We start from the raw sequence: 23,066 nt of genomic DNA, 5'->3' as shown, positions 1-23,066 counted from the left end.
ATGCTGGGATGCCAGGGGGTGGTGGCACATACCTGGAATTTCCATGACTTGGAAGGCTGAGGCAGGTGGGTCTCAAGTTCAAGGACGGCCTGGGCAACTTAGTAGACTCTGTGTCAAACAAAAAATACAAAGAGCTGAAGATGTGGCCCAGTTGTACAGTGCCCCCTGGATCCAACAATCCCCAGACCCCCATGCCCAACCCCCCACATTCATTCATTCTCTCTCTCTCTCTCTCTCTCTCTCTCTCTCTCTCTCTCTCTCTCTCTCTCTCTCTCTCTCTCTCTCTCTCCCCCCCCCCCTAAGATGAATTAGGGCTGTTAGAATAATAGACTTATGGGGGGTAATAAGGATAAATGTCTCCAGTATATTCTTCCACATCAGCTAAGCTTGCCAACCCCCCCATTATTATCACACCTTATTCCATAATAATTGTTAGAAAAAATAATAAATGCCCTAACACTTGAATTTGCCAGTTGCTCTTTACAACCTTCTTCCATTTACTCTTCACACTGGGAAGGCTGCCCAAGAAACAAGCCCTTTCTTAAGCTACAGGTGGAAGTTGATCGGTTCAGCTGGAATCAGGCGCCCATCCACTGGGTCATAGGATTCTACCAGCTGCGGGGCACAGGTGCCTGCCTGCCTGGCCCCCTCTGCCTGCAGCCACAGCTGTCTTAAGAACTGCTGTTGACTAGATAGGTTCCTTCACTTCCCTATGTCCTGTGCGGAGGCTGTCCATCATTAGAGATGAACAGAGATGCAGAAAGAAAGGAGCTTGGGTGCTGAAGGCTGCCTGGATGCCTGGGGAGGGGTGGGGGGGTGAGAGGCGAGGTGGAGGGGTCATACTACTTGGGAATCAGGGCCCTGCATTCTTACTTTGATCCTTTTCTGGAATCCACTCAGGTTCTTGTCATGCCATTATGGTTCTACCTTGGGCCTGTTGCAGTTCATGAGAACACAGTTTATTTCACAGTGGCCACATTTTAATCTCTTTGAGTTTGAAATAGAGCCTTGTTTTCCTTGGAGGCTCCTCCACAAACCCTGCAGTGTCAAGTTCATATTCATAGGTGTATTTCTCTTCCGCTTGTGACACTGATCCAAGATAGTTTGGTTCTTACTGGTTTCAAGGGGTGGTACTTTTTGACTTTGTACCAGATTCTGGGGCTCTCCTGATGATCCCCATGGTGATCTTTCCAGGTGAGAATAGCTAAGTTCCAAGTGGCTGGTGGCCAATACACATCCGGTCTTGCACAAACAAGCTCAGGGCTTGAGTCAGAATCAAAACACAGGTCTTCTGAATTTTGATTGCGTGCTTTGTGTCTTCTGTCCAATGAATTTATTTTATTTCTCCACGGTTTCTTTTGTAGGGGTTCAGCTGTTGCAAAAATAATTGGTAATAATGTCAAGAAACTACAGAAGTTTGCCTCCACAGTCAAGATGTGGGTCTTTGAGGAAACAGTGAATGGGAGAAAACTGACAGACATCATAAATAATGACCATGAAAATGTCAAATATCTCCCTGGACACAAGCTGCCAGAAAATGTGGTAAGACCTTGGGGTGAAAAGTACATTTGGTTGATTCTGCAGGTTCTGTACGACTGAGTAGCACTCCGGACCTAGATGTGGGAAAGCTACTTTCCATTTTCCCGTTGTGTTCTACTACCAGTGACTTGGTTAGTATTGGTTTTCTTGACTCTGAAAATGGGTTTTGTATTAGTTTTCTCTGGCTGCCGTAACGAAGTGCCACAGACTGAAATTAATTAATTAACTAATTGATTTTAAATTTTGGGATGCACTCAGCTACTGAGAGACATCCCCAGCCCTATTTTGTATTTTATTTAGAGACAGGGTCTCACTGAGTTGCTTAGTGATTTCACTGTTGCTGAGGCTGGATTTGAACTCGGGATCTTCCGGTCTTAACCTCCTGAGCCTCTGGGATTACAGGTGTGCACCACCACAACCTGCTAATTTTATTTTTTTATTTTGGTACTAGAGATTGAACCCAGGGGCACTATTGAGCCACATCCTCAGCCCTTTTAAAATTTTTAGAGACAGGTTCTCACTAAATTGCTTAGGGCCTCATAATTTGCTGAGACTGGCTTTAAACTTGTAATCCTCTTGCCTCAGCCTCCTGAACCACTGGGATTACAGGCAGGCACCACCACACCTGGCTGAAATTTATTTTCTTACAATACTGGCAGTTTGAAATCTGAGATCACAGTGTGAGCAGGGTTGGTTTTTTCCTAGGTGTCTCCTTGTAGATGGCTGTCTTCTGACTCTCCATGTCATGACTGCCTCTTCCTATGAGGACAGCAGTCCTATTAGATTATGGCTTACCATGCGGACAACAGTTGGAGTCCATTACCTCCTTAAAGACACTGTTTCCAGGCACATTCTGAGGTTCCAGGTGGGGGTTGGGACGTCAACATATGAGTTTGCAGGGTTCCATAGTATAGTCCATAATAAACTTCTTCCTTGGTGTTCAAAGTACGGTCACATCAGAGCTGGGGTCACAGCTTTGCCTGTGGCTGTTGGTGTCTCCTATAGCTCTTGATGACCCTCCCTAAGTGCATGTGATTTTGCTCAGCTTGCCGGGGGCATCTAATTAAAACCGGGGTCGAGGCCCAAAATACAGATGAAGATAGAAGCAAATGAGAAAGTGTAAGGTTGGTAGTTTAAAATTCAAGCTTATTAGGTCTGGAAGAGAAAAGTACAGGTTATTTCCTGTCCTCGTTCCGTTGGTTTGCAGAGGAAGCAGAAAATGAACATGGGGAGTGGAAAGGAGGGTGCCCACCCTACTGCCTGCTGGAGGGAGTTTATGAACTTCTGTGGTCAGATTCACCCCCTTAGCACCTTCCTGAAAACCAGACTGCTGTAGCTGCCTGATTCCTATGACTTACCTGAGAGGCCATCTCCTGGGTTAACGAAGTCCCCTTTGCTGTGTCTTCATAGTCCTTCATGAACATGTCCAGGGCATGCAGAGCAGGGTTGGTTGTGGGCCCAGAAAGGGGAGAAGGATGACATTGCTCTCCTCAAGGAATTGAGCAGGGAGACCGATTTGTAAACTAATAAATGTCGGGGAGTTGGAGGTGCCCAGGCCTAGCTTACTGAAGATTTTTATTTGGCTTTTAACTATATAGTGTTGGTTGGTGTCAAGCGCTGTGCTGAGCATAGACTGTCTTGTTTAATCTTCTTAAGGACCCTCTTTGGTGGGTGCTGTTACTTTATTCCTGTTGTGCTGATGATTACAGTTGTGGAGGCGAGGAAATCAAGACTTGGGCAGATGAACTTGCCCAAGGTTGTGAGCCAGGGCCACTTTGGATCTGCTTCCCAGAGGACTCACTGCTGAGCCTGCTGATCTTCTAGGCAATGACAACTCTCTCCTCTGTCACTGAACTAGGGTGAACCAGCATTTCCTTGCAAGTACAGGGAGGAAGGATCCCCCCCTTGGACTGTGAACATGCCTAGTTGCAGAATCCCAGGGTCACAGGGAATGCACAGTCCTTTACTCCCCAAAAGGCTTGTATTTAACCTTTTTTTGTTCTTGCAAGTTGAAGGATGAATGAGACGTGCGTTTCCATCAACACAGGGTTGCTATTTATGATGTCTGCCAGTTAATGAACTGGCTGGAGATTGTGAGTCTTTTTAGTTTGGAGCCCCAGGATGCTGCCCACCTCACCCTTCACCGGGTCCACTTTCATAATGTGACCCTGTCCCCCATAGGAATCTTCTCTAACAGTGACTTCACCATGGCATTGCCTGCTTCTTGGAAGCTGGGCCGGTCTGAGTGTGTGATTTCCCTTTAGACCTGAATGGAGAGCATACTTCCTTCCTGTAGTGACAGCAAGACACAAATTGTTGATCTATTTTATAGCTCTCCATCCACAGCCTGTGTTTAGAGCTCATCCAAGTATGGGGCTCTTCTGCCATCATGCTCCGGCTTCAGCCGCTTCAGCGTGACACCAGGATTTATGATTACAGTGTCCTTTATGAAATATAGTAGTCATTGCCTCTCATCTTTGTCTTCTAAGCTTTGCCAGCTTTTTTTTTTTTTTTAACTGCTCTGCTGAGATGCAATCCACAGGCCATACGATTCAGTGGTTTCTAGTATATTCACATTGTTGAGCAACCATTGACATAGTCAATTTTTTAAACATTTTCATCACACTGAAAAGAGACCTGTACCTTTTAGTAGTCACCACCAATGGACTCCTATGGCTCCCCAGCCCTGGGTAACTGCTAAACTACTTTCTATCACTAGAGACTTTTTTTTTTGGCAATGCTGGGTATTGAACCCAGGCCTCACATATGCTAAGCCAGCGCTCTACCACTGAGCTACATCCCCAGCCTCATTTGCTTAGTCTTCACATTTCCTATCAATGACATCATGCAATATGTGGCCTTCTGTGACTGGCTTCTTTCACTTAGCCTGTTTTCAAGGTTCACCTGCGCTATAGCATGTTGTCAGTCAGTACTTGATTCCTTTTTTTTTTTAGGTGTGAATACTATCCTTTGGTATGTGTCTTAGTTCCATTTTGGATTGTTATAACAGAATACTACAGACAAGATAATTTATAAAGGAAAGAAGTTTTTTAGCTCTTGGTTCTGAGAAGTCCAAGGGCAGCATCTGGTGAGAGTCTTCATTCTGTGTCTTAACATGGCAGAAGGTGAAAGGACCAGTGAGTGTGTGCAAGAGACAAAGCACGTGGGCAGACTCACTGTATAGCCACCCTCTATTGCAGGAACTAACCCACTCCCATGTAACAATATTAATCTGTTTGTGAGGGCTCTGTCCCAGCAGCCCCAGTACCTCTCACTAGGCCTCACTCCCAACACCAGTGCATTGGGAGTCCAGCTTCCAACACATGCATTCTAGGGCAAAAGCACTCAAACCATGACAGTACCATATTTTGTTTATCTATTCATTAGTTGACAGACCTTTGGGTAGTTTCCAGTTATTGGCTATTATGAATAATATGAATATGCTATTGTGAACCTTTATGTACAATATTTTGTGGGAACATGTTTTCAGTTATTTTGAGCATATACTTAAGAGTTTTGGGGTCATAGCTGTTCTGTGTTTAGCTTTTTTTTTTTTTTTAGTCCTAGGTATTGGAATTCAGGGCCTCTCAACCAGTGAGCCACATCCCAGCCCTATTTTTGTATTTTATTTAGAGACAGGGTCTCGCTGAATTGCTAGAAGTGCCTTGCCATTGCTAAGGCTGGCTTTGAACTTGCGATCCTCCTGCCTCAGTCTCCTGAGTGATCAGGATTACAGGTGTGCGCCACTGTGCCTGGCTGCCTTTAATTTTCTAAGAAACTGCCAGACGGTTTTACCAAGTAGCACCACCATTTTATATGACCACAGTGATATACAGGAGTTCTTGTTTCTGTACATCCTCTTCAGAATGTGTTATTATCTGGCCTTTTAATCCTAGCTATCCTGGTGGGTGTAACATGGTTTCTCATTAATAGTTTTGGTTTTCACTTACCTGATGGCTGACAGTATTGAGCATCTTTCCATGTGCTTATTGATTGGTGGTGTACCTTTAGAGCAGTGTAGATTCAGATCCTTTGCCCTTTTATAAAATTGGATTGTCTTTTTTTTTAAACCAAGAATGGAACCCAGGGGTGCCCAACCACTGAGCTATATCTCCATCCCTTTTTAGTTTTTATTTTGTGACAGGTCTTGCTAAGTTGTGAGGCTGGCTTTGAACTTACAATCCTCCTGCCTCAGTCTCCTAAACTGCTAGGATTACAGGCATACACCAGCATGTCTGGCTTAAAATGCATTGGCTTCTTATTATTGAGTTGTATGTCATCTTCATATATTCTAGGTACAAAGTCCCTTTTTAGATATGATTCACAGTACTTTTTCTCTTCTGTGAGCTGTCTTGTCACTTGCTTGATGGTATCCTTTGAAGCATGAAAGTTTTTAATTTTGAAGTCCAATTGACAATTTTTTTCTGACCTGTTCACACTTTCTTGCAAAGGTTCACATTCACTGATGTTTCCTTAGCACCTAGAATAGTCCTGGCATTATTTGTCATCTGACTAAGTGCCGGGCATAGTGGAAATGGTGAAGAAGTACAAACCAGCATGAAGAGTTTTGTTTTGATGTTTTAGGTGGTATCTCATGGGAAATTGTTATTCTAAGATCTTTTTTTATTTTTATTTTTTTAAAAAATTTTTTAGTGATATGTGGACACAATATCTTTATTTTGTTTATAGGTGGTGCTGAGGATGGAACCCAGTGCCTCACGTGTGAGGCGAGTGCTCTGCCACTGAGCCACAAACCCAGCCCAAGACCCCCCCCCCTTTTTTTTTAAGTGACCATTTATTTATGGGTCATGGGGTTGGCATAATATCTGTTAATTTTAACTGGAAAGCTTCTGAGAATTGGAGTATTAGTTCAGTGGAAAGGCATGGTGTTAACTGTTTTCCTCCCTGGGTTTTAACTTTTTTATTTTATTTTCACTAGAGTCGCAGTCCTTAGTAGTGTTATTCAAATTTTAGTGTTCATCAGAATCACCTGGATAGCTTAACAGAGTTTCCTGAGCCCATTCCTAGAGTTTCTGGTCCACTGGGTGTCAGACCCATGAATTTGCAAATCCGAGTTCCAGATGGTCTAGGGGTCGTATGTTGAGAACCAGAGGTATACATAACAAGTTGGCACTCTTGGTGTGGTACTGCGGAATCCAGGTGGCTTATAGCTGTTTTTCCAGAACCAGCCTCACTTACCAACAGTGGCATGTTATTATAAAAACCATCAGATGAAGTTGCCTGTGCCCAAGGATCAATTTTCTGCATGTAGAGCTGAGGACATGAATTTTACCTGAGGTCTAGCTGAAAGTGAGGTTAGGAGAACAGAAGGAAATGACAGTATTTTGAGCCTCCGCCATGCCCCAGGCACTACTGTGCTCTGTTTGACTCACAGTACCGTGTTCAATCTGAATACCTGTTTCCCAGAGGATGTGGGTGAGTTTGTTCTTGTGTCCAGTCAGCAAACTGGTGACAGATCCGGGCCACCTAGTCCACAGCAGTCAGACTATCTTAACTGTGTGCCACTTTTGTTAGTTTTCAAAACTGTGTCTGCAGGTAGATTCATACAGACTTGAGCTCGAAATAATTTTAATGGTTCCAAGAGATCAGATAAAAAATGATGACAGTGTTGGTATCTCTTCTTTGGATTATCAGTATTATCATTATGATCATACTGATATGAGAAGGTTCATGGATTTGGGGGGAAAATGTTCATTTGAATGATAGCAGAAATCTCATAATACTATATTTAAAAATATGTCAGGCTATCACTTCACTTCTACATTTCAGATATTTCTTTCTTTCTTTGGTTGCGGGTGTGGGGGGGACAACTGGGGATTGCGCTCAAGGGCACTTAACCACTGAGCCACATCTCAGCCCTTTTTTGTATTTTATTTAGAGACAGAGTCTCAATAAATTACTTAGCACCTCACCATTACGGAGGCTGGCTTTGAACTTGCGATCCTCCTGTCTCAGCCTCTGGAGCCGCTGGGGATTACCAGCGTGTGCCATGGCACCCAACCATTGTCAGATATTTCCATAGGTTCAGAAAGCCCTGGACAGAAATGTACCAAAATATTGATGGTGATTATTTCTAGTTTCTGGGATTGCAAATAGTTCTTATTTTTTCTACATATACTCCCCTGTCCCCACCCCCAAATTTGATCCAGTGTATCTGTTTATAGTTATAAATGAATGGAGAGGCTTTTAATCTCAGTTAGCGTTAAAGTCCATAAAATAGCATCAAGGGAGGCTCAGAAGGTTCATCTGCTAGGATAAGAAGCGGGTATGGCTCTGGTAGCTGCACATAACATGTTGACAATGCGTAGGAGCTTATTGAGCACACAATGCACAGTGTAACTCCTCCAGAGGATATAAAAGAAATGTCAGATTTGTCCGCACAGACTTTATCAGTTTGTTTTCCATTATTATTATTTTTTTAAACTAGAGATTGAACCAAGGGGCATTTCATTACACCCAGCCCTTTCTTTTTCTTTTTCTTTTTTTTTTTTTTTTTTTAATACCCAGGATTGAACTCAGGGTTGCTTTACCACTGAGCTACATTCCCCCAGCCCTTTTTATTTCTTATTTTGAGATAGGGTCTTACAAAGTTACTTAGGACCTGGCTTCGTTGCTGAGGCTGCCCTTGAACTCATGATCCTCCTGCTTCAGCCTCCCAAGTAGCTGGGATTATAGGTGTGTACCACTGTGCCCAGTTTGTTTTCAGTGATTTTTGTTCATAGTTTTTTTTTTTTAAATATCTTTCTAGTTGTAGATGGACACACAATGTCTTTATTTTTATGTGGTGCTGAGGATCAAACCCAGTGCCTCATACATGCAAGGCAAGCGCTCTACCACTGAGCCCCAGCCTCAGCCCCATAGTTGTGTTTTCATTAACTTGTATGGAGAGCACTGGACTCCTGAAAATCCGGGCGTTAAACAACCAGCTCTGATGCCTTTGTTCTGATGTATTTGTCCTGCTTGCCACTGACAGGCAAGCTCTGTGCTTCTGGGTTGTCTCTCCTAATATATTTCAGGGTCTTTAACAATGGACCTCCTTAGGAAAATTTTTGGCAGGAGGCTCACCAACTCAGTCAGCTTTTCTAAAGCAGCAGCTTGAGGATGTTCAGAGCAGGAGGCAGGAGGCAGGCCTAGTAATAGATTTTATTCTGAAAGATGAGATTCAAACTACTTTGTTAGCTGAAGAGCGCTGGTTGTGAGGCTGTGAGGAGAACAATAGTGTTGTGTGAGTGCCCCGGGCAGGCCACACAAACCCAGCTTGTGTTGTTGTATTGCTTATGGCTTCTATAGGTTCAACCCCAATTGTCCCACCAAGGGGAACAGAAGGACATCTTCACATGCTGCTGAGCCCCAGTTGTATTGTCCTGAAGGTTCTTCCTCCCGCAGGTTCATATTTGATTTATTTAAGAGGGAAATAAAAGAGGAGGAAATCCTGATCGCTGGCAGCTTCCTTGAGAAAATTTTTGAACAAGGGGTATGGGAACAGGCTGACTTCTTAAAAGTTGCAGATTTATAGGAGGCAAGCACATTTTTCTGATCAATGATATCTCTCTCTCTCTTTCTCTTTCTTTCTTTTTTTGTAGTACGAGGGATTGAACCCAGAGGCACTCTACTACTGAGCCACCTCTCCAGCTCTTTTTAAAAATTTTTTTTATTTTGAGACAGGGTCTCACTAAGATGCTGAGGCTGACCTCGAACTTGCAAACCCCACTGCCTTAGCCTCCCAAGCTGCTGGGATTGCAGGTGTGCACCACCATGCCCAGCCTAACGGATCCCTTTTGTTTGTTCAGGTCTTTGTAGTTTTAAAACACTGTCATTTATATAACCTATTTTGAAGTAGGTGGCAAAGGGAATTCCTATCCCTATTTTACGTAGGAAGTAAGCAAGGTCAGTGGAGCTAAGTCATTGCCAGAGGTTACACAGCTGATCGATTGCAGGCATGTGACTCAACTTCTAACCTACCTCCTTTCTCTTTGATGGGGGCTTTTCCATTTTACCATGTTGAAAACACCCCCAAAAGGAGGAAAGGGAGGGTTGTGTGTGTGTTAGAGGAGGATGGGAAGTTAAAGAAACAGTAGGTCTAGAGAAGTAGGAATGTTTAGTTAAAATTCAGACCATCAGGTTCCATATGAAATGCCGCAGTCTGGCTGGGCACAAGATCACGAGCCACTCACAGCAGTTCTTTATTCCCGAACTCACACGGCCCTCTACAAACATGTTCTGGGGAAAAATTCTCCGCCAGGCTTTGAATCCCAAATACTTTCTGAATTCCACTAGAACTCAACAGGAACTCAGGCAGCAGGATACGCCCTATTCCCAGCAGGAATAACCTTAAACCTGGAACTGCCCTAAACCCAGATTGTTCTAAACCGGGAACTCCCTAAACCCAAGGAGCGGGATATTCCCTAAAACCTGATCCGCCCTAATCCAATAGGATCCTCCTTTTTTTTTTTTTTTTTTTTTTTTTTTTTTTTTTTTTTTAATATTTATTTTTTTTAGTTTTCGGCGGACACAACATCTTTGTTTGTATGTGGTGCTGAGGATCGAACCTGGGCCGCACGCATGCCAGGCGAGCACGCTACCGCTTGAGCCACATCCCCAGCCCCTAGGATCCTCCTTAAATCCGGATCCACCCTGGTCCTCGAGCAGGGTCACCTTTCTCAAACATACATGCAATGTCACTCCAAATGTGCATTTCCACGAGTCCTTCCTCTAAGCAACATGGGGTACGCTGGCAAGGAAATTTTGATGCATCATTCCTACTTGGCAATGGCTCTCAGCAATGAAAAGCAAGAGTAGGGAGCATAAACCTCCACCTAACCAAGGGTAGTAACTCAAGGGGAAATGAGGAATCAGACTCATGGCAGAGGCTGTGGAGGGGTACAGGCAAGGGCATGAGCTTTGTGGTAGGAGTAGAAACTCCCGGTACAAGGGAACTGATAAAAGCAGATGGATTGCTGCTGTAGGGACAGGAAGAGAGGTGACCCTTTTCCTGCTCACCATGGAGAGTCATGGCTGACACCCCTGTAACATTAGACAGGCTAACAAGAGAAAAGTGTAACAAATCTATTCTGTATCATTTTATATGACACAGACCTTTTAGGTTGAAGACCAGAACTGCCATGGTAAACTATGCATTCTCAATCTTAAGTTCAGTAAAGCATGGACAGTCATGTCCATATGATAGGAGCTGGGTACCAGGGTGCACACCTGTAATCCTAGCTACTCAGGAGGCTGAGGCAGGAGGATCACAAATTTAAGGCCAGCTTGGTCAACTTAGCAAAACCCTGCCTCAAAATAAAAATGGTTGAGTGCCCCTGGGTTTGTTCTCCAGTCCTGGGTGGTGGAGAAGATTGGGCCAAAAAAGGGGGGTGCAGTCTAATAATGAGAGAGCATGAGATCCAGCCAGACCTGACTATTCCAACTCTTCTTGGCCTCTGTGTAGCATTTCTTCCTTTCTGGTATGGGGTCTTTTATGACCTACTGTCATAAGGTAAGTCAAAGAATTTCTTCCTGTCCAGCAAGGAGCGGGGAGCTAGAGTAGTATTTTTAAGGTCTTATGAATGACTTTGGGGAAAAGGGATTCTGGTTTCTTTGACTGGCTTTGGGGAAGAGGCTTGTTGTTGTTTTGTTTTGTTTTGTTTTTAAGAGTCAGGGTCTCACCATATTGCCCAGGCTGACTCTGAACTCCTGGGCTCCAGAGATCCTCCTCTAGCCTCAGTCTCCTGGGGTACCAGTTCACACTAGGTAATCTGGGTGAAAAGAAATTCTAGTTTTCTTGGCTTGCCTGGGGATGGGTGGTGAGATGAAAGGTGAGATACAAAGGGAAAGATCAGGGAAAAACTTTGCTTTTGAGGCTGCTGCTATGACCTTCACTTGGTGGGGATCATTTTCTGAACCCCAGCATTGGTAATCAGTCCTGGTCACTTGTGGCTGCCCAGCCTAAATTACCAGTCTGGATAACGCCTTTGAAGAAGAAAGGCCTTCCCTGCCTGTGAGCAAGCCAGGAAAGCTTAAAGTGCTAAGCCTTGGGCTGTAATGAGCTCTGTGGGCAATGATCCTTTATGTTGCTGTTCAAACCAGCTTAAGCTAAGACAGAATGTTTGGGTTCTTGCAACTAAAAAAAATCCAGGTAGGGCTGGTTTCAGGTGCATTGGCTTAAAAAAATACCAGCGAGGCCCTGTTTTCTCCTCTGCCTTCCACAGAGTTGCCTTCATCCCCCTGGGAGCCTCTTGGCCTGGGTTCTCCTATTTCTAAAATGATTGCATTCATTCCACTCTTCACAACAGCATCCCACACTGTTCCAGGAAAAGACCCTGAGCCAGCTCAGAAGAGGAAGGAAGCAGCTCTTCCCCACCAGTCCCAGCAAGCATCTGCTGGATTCTTGTTGCCTCTGTTTGATTGGCTTGACCAAGGGTTAGGACCCTCCCTGGAGTGAGGGAGGGGCCAAATTCACCAAACTGTCACATTAAAATGCAAGCAGCGGGCTGGGCTGGGGATGTGGCTCAAGCGGTAGCACGCTTCCCTGGCATGGGTGCGGCCAGGGTTCGATCCTCAGTACCACATACAAAGATGTTGTGTCCGCTGATAACTAAAAAATAAATATTAAAAAATCTCTCTCTCTTTAAAATAAATAAATAAATAAAATAAGATTTAAGCAGCAGCTAGGCAAGTCCCTGTAATCCCTGTGACTCGGGAGGCTGAGGCACGAGGATCACAAGTTCAAAGCCAGCCTGGGAAACTTTGCAAGACCTTGTCTCAAAAAATAAAAAGAGGGCTGGGGGTGTAGCTTGGTAGTACTGCATCTATGAGTACAATCGCCAATAAATAAATAAAAAATAAAATAAAAATAAATAAATAAAATAAGATAAAATAAAATGTGACAAGCAGCTTTTAAAAGGAAATTTAGGGGCACTTTTCCTAGAAAGAAAGGCAATGTCTCAGTCCTCCATATCTGCTAAAGGAATAGGGAAAGAAATCTTGCTGGGTAGGCAGAGGAGTAACTGTTCCTCCTCATGGCTGCAGGTCGCCGTCTCCAATCTCAGCGAGGCCGTGCAGGATGCAGACCTGCTGGTGTTTGTCATCCCCCACCAGTTCATTCACAAGATCTGCGATGAGATCACTGGCAGAGTACCCAAGAAAGCCCTGGGGATCACCCTCATCAAGGTAACTGGTGAGCACACCGGGCAGGAAACTCGCTGCTAGACATTGGTTCCCAGAAGGTCCCTTTCCCTCTTTGATGTGCTTGAGATGTGGAGCTGGAGGGAGGGTGGTGGCAGTTTTTAGTTTTTTTGTTTGCATTTTAAAAGATGCCTAAAAAGGTGATTTTAAAAAATAAAGCAAACGTCCGAAGCCTAGTTTAGGCCAACTTCAAGCGCAAGGCTGCTTTTCTATGGTAGCAGGTGAGCAGCGGAGTGACATGAGGATGGCTGCCCTGATGAGCCCTGCTGTCAACCTGTAGCCCACTCTGGGGCTCCACCTGCATCTTGGAGTCACCACTTTGCATTAGCTGGGAAATTGAATTGAATGGGAAATACCATTCCTGGGTATATGTCCTAAAGAAGGTGTTTTTTTTTTTTTTAAACCAGAAATTCTCAAACCACCCTCAGAGCTTCGTGCATTTAATGGTGGAAAGAAAACCTTGTATTTTTATTCACTTTAACCTCTAACTGAAATGGACATTTAGAAACACAGCCAGTGTTTCAATAACAATATGTTCGCAGGACCTATGATCCTGTTGTCCGTTGAAGGGGCTTTCATATCACATCACTTTACAACAGTTTTAAATCTCTCTAGATGCCATTTATGCTTGTTGCTTCTTGAAAATTATAATCATAATTATGAGCCCTGTCATGACATCTTTTTCTAGGTACGTTCATAAAACAGTGCATATATTACTTGATCACAAATTTGGAGTTTCACAAAAAATTTTGAAAACTATCTTAATATGATTGGCTTCCTAGGTAATCTTATATATTTTGTTTTTATGCATGGGAAATTTTAAAGATGAGCTTGTAAATTTCCACCACACCACTAGAGGTGGAGTCCAGGACATTTTTTAAAAAGTCATGAACTCCCTAAAGCGACTGTACCAGAATGTTCATAGGTGAATGTTTATGAAAGTAAACTGGAATAGCCCACATGTCAATCAGCAATAGAGTGGATAAATGAATTGTGAACTATTCATTTTGGAATACTATGTAGCAGTGAACAAGAACTGAACCAGAACCTTCATGTAGCCACCTGGGTAAATCTCTAAAATAAGAATGTAGCACAAAACAGCATATCCCAGGTGAACCGTGCAATTCCATTTATATAGACTTTTGAAAGGAGGCATAAGGGCTTAAAATTGCTTAGGGCAGCTATGTGTGACAAAGTAATGAGGAAAAGCAAGGGCAATGCCTACTACATTCAGGGTAGTTGTTCAGTCTAGGGGAGGGGAGGGTGAAGGCAGAGACACAGGGGACTTCTGGGATTTTTGGTCATGTTCTATTCTTTTTTTTTTGTGATGCTTGGAGTTGATCATCATCTATTTCTTAACCTGAGTGGTGGAGACAGGTTCGTGTTACTCCCTTCAGCTTACTATTCTTTAAGCAGTACGGATGCAGTCGGTACATTTTCCCTTGTAATTAAGAGAGATTTTTCAGGTCGTGCATACCATTGGTAATCTAAATCTAGATGATTTATAAAGCAGTGACTCAAGCCTCTTTGATTTGGTGTTTTCCCTACTAACTTCTCGACATCCTCGTAGGGCATAGACGAGGGCCCCGAGGGACTGAAACTCATTTCTGACATCATCCGGGAGAAGATGGGCATTGACATCAGTGTGCTGATGGGCGCCAACATTGCCAGCGAGGTGGCTGCGGAGAAGTTCTGTGAGACCACCATTGGTAAGGGCTGCCCGAGGAAGGGCCCCAGGAGCCAGGCATTTGGTGCTTGAGCATGTCCATTTCCACTTCTGGTGTTTTCTATAGTGGACTCTTCTCTGCCCCTCTTATCTCTATGCTGGACATTCAGTGGAGGGGGGTTTAATGGAAGGAAGACATTCTGTAGAACTGAAAGTCTTTCAACAACTTCCAGAAGGTATGTCAGGCCATGTGACCCCAAAGTTTAGACGAAGAAATGAAAGATTATTGGTACCAAGAAGCAGATGGCTACCATCATGGTGGAGATCTCTTGGGCCTTTGAAACCCAGTTGTTTCATTGCCCACAAATGCTAGTATCTGGGTCCTCGCTGATTCCAATAAGAATAACAACAGTAACAAATTGGGAATGGTCCTCATTTCCAGGTGAATAAGCCAAGTCTCAGAGAATAAGTTAACCTGTCCCAAGGTCACATGCTAGTATAGAACCCAGGCACAAATTTGGGTCTCCTATATCCTGAAATAGTGAGCTTTTTCTATTCTTACACATTAGGAAGTGGCGACATTATTATTCACACTGTGGTGTGAAAGTTCTCATTTCCTTTAGAGAGGGCTTTGGGGGATCTCATGCGCCTGTGGCCTGTGGGCCATATTAAAGGATTCATTGTTGGAACAGTAATATTATTGTATTTTTAGAAGCTTTGCTTATAAAGGTTCAATTTTTACCTGCCACCACAGAACTTGCTTCTACCCTTGTCAGATGCACTAGTAATGTGATTCATGAGAAAAGGAAGCCTGTGTGAGTGAGGCTGGGCTCTCTTGAATGAGATGGGGCATTGGGAAAGTGTAGCTTTAGATTCTCACATGTGTTCAGAGGTAGGGCAATTACAGTTTCGTGGCATTTTCCCTTTTATTTTTTGGTGGGCATGGTGGGAGTACTAGAGATTGAACTCGGGGGCACTCGACCACTGAGCCACATCCCCAGCCCTATTTTGTATTTTATTTAGAGACAGGGTCTCACTGAGTTGCTTAGCACCTTGATTTTGCTGAGGCTGGCTTTGAACTCGCGATCCTCCTGCCTCAACCTCCCGAGCTGCTTGTATTATAGGAGTGCACCACCGCCCCCGGCACCTTTATTTTTTAAAATATAGGTACTTATTTTTTCTACTCATGCAAACTATTAGTTTATCGTTAAGTCATATACTGTTTTATAATTGCTTTATTCACTTAATATACAGTTTTTTAAAGCCTGTTAATATAAATCTTCATAGCCACATCATATTTCATCAACAATTTCATATTTGGATATTTAAAAGTTTTTTGAGCAACATTTTTTGAAGAGCAGAGGTAACTGAACAGATGAAGAAGTTCAGGGAAATTGAAACTTTCCCTCTGTAGGTTTGCTAATCTAGTCTGTTGAAACATACTAGCAATAAATTAACATAAGAAAAAGGATGTGGGTGCATTGAACAGCACAGACAAAATATAAAACTCAAAAGAAGGGCCAGATGGTTGAGGCTTAAATACCCTCTTTGTAGGGGAGGAGGGTGGTGTCCCAATTTTAGAGGGGGAGTAGGTGATTTTTAGGGGAGAGACTGAGCCCAGAGAACCAACAGAGGCCTGGGATAAAGTTCCCCTGGGCTGTGGGTGTAGAGTTTGATTTTCTGTCTCCTCCTCTGTGATATAAGCTTAATCTTCCGTGGTTAATGGCATTTCAGTAAGGAGATTTGAAAGCAACTGTGTTCCTCTTTGGCAGATCCTGTCTTTGGATTGATGAGGGAATTTAGGGAAGCCCTTCCCTGTGTCATTGATCCCCAGGTCTCTTAACTTTTAAGTCCAAAATGGTGTAGTTTGGGGGTATCATTTTCTAAACCCCAACAGAAGAAGCCAAGAATGGTCTGTTTACCTGTGTAGGTATATAGACACAGGTTTAAAAAAAAAAAAAAAGAAAAATTCAAACAGTATGAGAAAATGGAAAATAAGAACTAAGATTTTAATTTCCCATCAAACACCCTCTTCCCAAAGGGAATTACTTAGCAGTTTCTAAATAACCCTTCCAGAAAATAATTTATTTATACATGTACACTAGTACCTACCTACTAGTATAATTCACTGTCCATATACTTAACTAGTATATGTAGGTGTGGTTTATTCTTTCGTAGTTAATTCTATTATCCATCTGCAAATTTAATATAGCCTGTGAAATGATGTAATTACTTTTTTCCCCCAAAAAAAAGAAAACTGGCTGTTCCAACTCAATCCTATTTGCCAATAAACCTTTCCCAGTTGGTTGGAAATGACTGATTATTCGATTTTCCTATAAGCCTGGGAATTCATTTACTGTCCCTGATTTAAACCTTGTATCCACCTGCATATTTTGGCAGGATGTTCACCTTCCCCAGCTCCCCCTGTCAGCTGGAGGAAAGTTTCTGGCTGGGTGCATGAGGCCTTTTGGTTTGTCAAGACAGACAAATGCTCAGAAGTCACATCTCTTTGCCTTTGTTTTTTATTTGCCTAAGGCTTCTGTCTTCTCTGCGGGTTAGACTGTGCCTGACACTAGTGACCCAGTTACCAACCAGTCTGAGCTCAGCTAAGCAAAACGTTGGAAGTGAGGTAGAACAGGAAGGTGATATTTTAAAAATTGCTTTATATAACCTAGATTTTAAGATGAGGAAATATCAGACAAGCCCAAAGTAAGTGATGAGTTACAAAACAACCAGCCCACACTGTTCAAAATGTCAGTGTCGAGACTGGGACTGTAGCTCAGTGGCAGAGTGCTTGCCTAGCACGTGTGAGGCACTGGGTTCGATCCTCAGGACCACAGAAAATAAATAAATAAAGGTATAAAAATAATGTCAATATTTCAGGTAAATGGATGGAGAATATCATGCTAAGCAAAGTAAGCCAATCCCCAAAACCAAAGGCTGAATGCTCTTTCTGATAAGTGGATGCTAATCTATAATGGGGGGTGGGGTGGGGATGGGAAAAATGGAGGAATTTTGGGCAAAAGGGAGGGATGGTGGGACATGGGAGCAGGAAAGATGGTGATGAGGTGGACATTGTTATTCGAGGTCCATGTATGGCTGTACATATGGTGTGATGCTACACCATGTACAACCAGAGAAATGAAAAGTTTAGTACAATTTTGTACAATGAATTAAAATGCATTCTGCTTTCATATATACCTAATTAAAATTAATTAATTAATTTTTAAAATGTCAGTGTCATCAAAGACAACGAAGAGCTAATGGAGTGTCCCAGATTAAGACACTAGAGAGCCATGACAACCACTAGCTGCAGTGCAGGATCCTGAGTGGGACCCTGGGCTGGGAGGGATGGTTGCTGTAAAAATTAGCACTGGTGGGGCTGGGGTTGTGGCTCAGTGGTAGAGCGTTCACCTAGTATGTGTGAGGCCCTGGGTTTGATCCTCAGCACCACATAAAAATAAATTAGATAAAGGTATTGTGTCCAACTACAACTAAAAAATAAATATTTAAATTAAAAAAATAAAAAGACAGCACTGGGTGCGGTGGCACACACCTGTAATCCCAGCAGCCCAGGAGGCTGAGGCAGGAGGATCATCCATTCAAAGCCAGCCCCAGCAATTAAGTGAGGCCCTAAGCTACTCAGCGAGACCCTGCCTCAAAATAAAACATAAAGAAGGGAGGATGTGGCTCAGTGGTTAAGTGCCTCTAGGTTCAACTCCTGGTACCAAAAGAAAAAAAGAAAAAGCACTGAGTGGTTGGTGAGACTTGAATATGGATTAGATAGTATCATATCAACAGTGACTTCCACGTATCTGATAATTGCACTGTGATTCTCCAGATATCCTTTCTTGATGACCTTTGGTGCCAGCTAATTTTTAAATATGGTAGATTCAGAAATCTTGACCCACTGTGTCTTCTGTCAGGAAGAAGACAAATGGCCCAATTTTGAGGGTCTTTTAGATGTTCTGTCATGGTGAGTGATGGTGCCCCCTTGTGGTAAGAGCTCCCTTTGCTCTTGGGGGGTTTACCTTTAAAATTTGAGACTTCTCATTCCACAAAGGTTTTTCAAAGCCTATTATGTATCAGGCCCAGGAATATATCCAGGAAATTTCCAGGAAACAGGAACTTCCCAGCAAACAAACCTGAAATGGTAGGCAGAAATGAGGGTTTGGAGGGAGTTTTATTAAATCAGTGGATGATCTCTACAACTTGGTGTGACCGAGGATTTTCCTGTCTTTTGGTTTATGTTCAATTTGGGGGCAGCCCCTCACATGGCTCTTGGGTGCTGCCTGTACTGTGTAGGTGGCCTGGGTCCCTGCTTACCATGTGACTGGTAATAATAATAAAGTTAGTGCTTCCTTATTCATAATTAAAATAATAAATTTTAAAATGTACATTTGAGAAAATGTGAGGGTGCCGTACGTCAAGCCCATCTCTGATAGCTACCTTTACCCATAGCCACAGAGGAGCCCACAGCCCCTGCCCATATGCATGGCATACAGAGAGCTCACTTCTTTCTGCCCATTCCTCAGGTTGCTCTCAGCCGCAACTCAGGCTTCCAGCTGCAGAGAGCGGGATGAAAGTGGCTTGAGAAGGGCTTATCTGTGGTGCTCATGAGCATCCCTCCCATTGAGCAGAGGTGTATGGTGAGGTGGTGGAGAGGCATGGTACGGAGGTAATATGCTATGGTGCCAGTGTTGGTTTACCAACCACATAATGAAATAGTGTTGCACAGAATCATCTAGAAGGCCTGGTGGACTGTCCAAAAAGAGGAAAAGGACAGCTTGCTCAAACTGGCACAGTGACAATATATGAAAAAGGCAAAATTGGCTGAATAATCGATAACTGTAATGCCTGTAGAAGAGGAAATGGATTTCCATCTATTAGATGTCAGCATTTTAAATGTTTTATTATGGAACATTAAAAAAAAAAAGATAGGAAGAACAATACCATGAACCCAATGTAGCCATCACTCATCTTCAGAATGATTGATTCCTGGCCAGTCTTATTTCATCTACATCCCATCCTCTCTGTTTCTACCTCCCCTGGATGATGTTTACATTGTATCCCTTCTGACTGTAACTTTAATTTTTTGACACCTGCTTTTTTTTTTTTTTCCCTGCCTTGGAGGTGTAGAGGTCTGATTGTGATGTATGTTTGTCGCTCATCTCCCCTCTTCCCACACCTCAGATGTGGCATAGCATAGAGTTGGAGCTTGGGCCCTGGAACCAAAGCAGCATATGGGTTAGAATTTAGGCTGTCTCCTACTAGCTGGGTGACCATGGCAAGTTGGTAAACCCCTTTGGGCCTTTGTTTCCCTGTCTGTCTATGTAGAAGAGCATAATCATAACCATGCAAAGTCAGCTGACTCCATAATCATCTTATGTGATCTTTGAGTGTTGTTACAACCACGGCAGTTTTCATATGTGATTCTTCGCCCCCATCCTGAGAGTGCCATAGCATTTTTACTTCAGGAAACTGAAGCTAGAAGAGGCTAGATCAAAGGTTTGCAAACTTGTTTTCCTGTTGGAATGATCTAGGGAGCCTCAAAAATTATGGATGCCTGCTCCATTCCAGAGATTGTGATTTAATTGGTCTAAGATGTGGCCTAGGTGCTGGAGTTATTAAAGATCCCTAGGTGACTATAATGTGCAAGCAAGCTTGGGAACTGCTGGGCTCCTGGCTCGAGGCAGGCAGAGCCCAAGTCCTCAGCATGCTTTCTGCCAACTGTGTGGAGTCTTTGACTTGGGAACTAGAACTTCATTGGCAAGTCTTTTGATCCTGATTTCAGAGCCCAGGGGAGGGTGGATTTAGTGAGTCCCACCTGCAACCCACCAGCCAGAACAGGTTTCACATGAAGCTTTAGGTGTAAGATTAGTTTTGTTTTGCTTTTTACTCATAGGTCTCCAAAACAAGTAAATAAAGATAAGTATATGAAAATCTCTGAACTTTCTGCACAGTCCAGGAACTATCCCAAAGGAAGAGAGTATAGCAGGAACAAAAACAAGTACTCTTTGACTGCATTCCCATCTTCCAGAATTTAGGGGAAGCATTTGTGTGTGTGTGTGTGCGCACATACACACGCACCCTCATTTGATACTAAGAATTGAACCCAGGGGTGCTTTACCACTGAGCTACATCCCCAGCCCTTTTTGTTGTGAGACAAGATTTCTCTAAATTGCTGAGATTGTCCTCCAAATTTCGATCCTCCTGCCTCAGTCTCCCAAATCTCTGGCATGCGCCACCATACCCAGCAGGGAAAGCAGATTTTAAAACCCATAAATGTTTCAAACCCAATTTTTTTGGGGGGGGGGAGGATTGGGGGACAGTACTGGGGATTGGGCTCAGGGGCACTCAACCACTGAGCCACATTCCCAGCCCTATTTTGTATTTTATTTAGAGATGAGGTTTTACTGAGTTGCTTAGCACCTCACTTTTTCGCTGAGGCTGGCTTTGAACTCACGATCCTCCTGCCTCAGCTTCCCAATCCACTGGGATTACAGACATGAGCCACTGTGCCCGGCTACATACCCAATTTTGAGAAAAACTCTATTCACATTCAGTAAATTAAAGTTGTATGTCAAATTGTAAATGATGCTGGGGAATTACGGAATGTCTATTTTCTATTTCTGCTCCTATGCATTTTCTAAATTGTTTTGTGATCAACATGTTGCTTTTATATTAACAGGGTTTTAACCACTATCGGGTGTGAAGATGAAGATTAGAGATTGTTCCTAATTTATTTTTTTCCCCAACTTTTCAATAGGCAGCAAAATCATGGAGAATGGCCTTCTCTTCAAAGAACTTCTGCAAACCCCCAACTTCCGAATAACTGTGGTTGATGATGCAGACACGGTTGAACTTTGTGGTGCTCTTAAGGTAAAGTCGGCCTTGTCATTCACCCCAAGGAGAGGAGTTATTTGCCCAGGTTTGCATTATGGAATCTCACCCTGAAGAATGGGCTCTGTGTTTGTGCATTCTTCGGTGAAGAATGGTGAATTGAGAGCCTTGTTTATAAAACTTCCTGTTTTGCTGTTCCTGTTCCTCACTTATTCAGGGTTTGCTTTTACTTGTGTATATAGGGAATTGGGATGCTTTGTTGTTTGGGGTTGGTCGCATTCCCCTTTGGCTTTCCTGGGGTCTCACCCAGGAGCAGGTGATTCCATTCGTTCCTCTGTTTTGCCTGTTACCTTAAGCAGGAAACGGAACTTGCTCCCCCTGAATTCTGGGCTCCACTGGTTTGGTGGTTTGGCTGGTTGTTCTTTTCCAAGGAGGAAAAAAAAATAGTCTGCTATTGAGGAGAAGTTTTTTTTTTCCTGAGAATAGTTTTACCATTGCCCTTGAGAGAGAAAAGATCCCGGTTAAAGAAACAACCTCAATTGGCCAGTGACTAGGGAGTGTCAGAGACAAAAATTACAACAAATTCCGTGATAGACCCATGGGCTTATGTTTGAGTCATGCACTGGGGCAGCCAACAATATTCTACAAAATAGTAAGTGCTCCCACAGAGCCGCAGTGGAACAGTGGGCTTTTGTAAGGTGGACACAGAACAATAGGAAAAAAGCTAGGTTGAGCAATATCAGGTTACTGTAAGTTTCTTTTTTGTAAGTTTTAAAACAGAGATGGCTTCCTCATATTTTCAGGGGGGAGAAAAATGGGTCTGTTTTGGGATCTCTCTCCTTCAAGTTTCAGTTTGATGTGGCATTTAACACATCTCCAGCCCTTTTTGTTGTGAAACAGGATTTCCATTTTAATTTGGCCTGGTCTGTGGGGCCTAGTGCAGGAGTTCAGTCCACAACAATTTTTAAGTAAATAGAGGTAAAGGAAAAAATGTCCACACCTGGGCTCCCGACTAGCCCACTACTGCCTTTGAAACCTAGGTCATGATCTCTCTCTCTGTCCTGACCTTAGGAAACAGCTAGGAGTCAGCTAACACTTCAGGTTATACCAGAAGAAAAAGGAAAAAAAAAAAAGAGTTCTCAGTATGAACCCTATTTGATTCCCCTTTTTTTTCTTTTTCTTGTAGTACTGGTAATTGAACCCAGAGGTCACTCTACCACCGAGCTACATCACCAATCCTTCCAGGATTTTTTTCTTTCTTTTTAATTTTTTGGACACATGGGTCTCCCCAGGTTGCTGAGGCTGGCCTCAAACTTGCCATTCTCCTGCCTCAGCCTCCCTGGTTGCTGGGATTAGAGGTGTGCACTATCATGCCCAGCTTGCTTCCAAGTCGTCCCTTTCTTTCTAGAATGAATATTGTGTGTGTCTGCATCCTCATGATATCCAATGAGCATTTAAAAAATTAAAACCAATTACAGACTTGGGCTCCCAGGCAGCACACGTACGCATTTCTAAATGCGTCCATATTTCTAAATGAATGTGTGGGTATTCTTCCCATTATGTGCAGGCCCTGTTAGGCATTTAAGATGCTGGCTTCAGATGCTTTGTTTATTTTTGTTGCTTGGGATTTTTATGTGTTTTTAATAGTCCCCCATTAAGCTAATGACCACTTGACAGCAGCAGGGGGCATCATGAATGCCTAATTACTCAGCACTGGCCAGAGTTCCAGAGCTGTTTTTGAGTGACTGGATGTTTTTGGTGGTCAATGGAGAAGCTGTGAAATCCTGATCAGTGCAAAGAGTGCTGGATGAAAAGA

At 43.2% G+C, this 23,066-nt stretch overlaps 1 protein-coding gene across 2 annotated transcripts in view; it reads left to right on the top strand.

Moving 5' to 3' along the window:
- Positions 1–23,066, top strand: part of Gpd1l (glycerol-3-phosphate dehydrogenase 1 like) — a 57,834-nt gene that overhangs the window by 21,150 nt on the left and 13,618 nt on the right. For both annotated transcript variants that reach the window (XM_078038230.1, XM_078038231.1), the window contains exons 2-5: positions 1,365–1,542; positions 12,586–12,726; positions 14,312–14,450; positions 21,177–21,289. In XM_078038230.1, the coding sequence (XP_077894356.1) occupies positions 1,365–1,542; positions 12,586–12,726; positions 14,312–14,450; positions 21,177–21,289 (571 nt within the window). The remainder of the gene's footprint in view (positions 1–1,364; positions 1,543–12,585; positions 12,727–14,311; positions 14,451–21,176; positions 21,290–23,066) is intronic.

The sequence above is a fragment of the Ictidomys tridecemlineatus genome, chromosome 2, assembly GCF_052094955.1.
Source record: "Ictidomys tridecemlineatus isolate mIctTri1 chromosome 2, mIctTri1.hap1, whole genome shotgun sequence".
NCBI lineage: Eukaryota > Metazoa > Chordata > Mammalia > Rodentia > Sciuridae > Ictidomys > Ictidomys tridecemlineatus.
The sequence above is the reverse complement of the archived record's forward strand: the minus strand, read 5'-3'. Positions and strand labels throughout refer to the sequence as shown.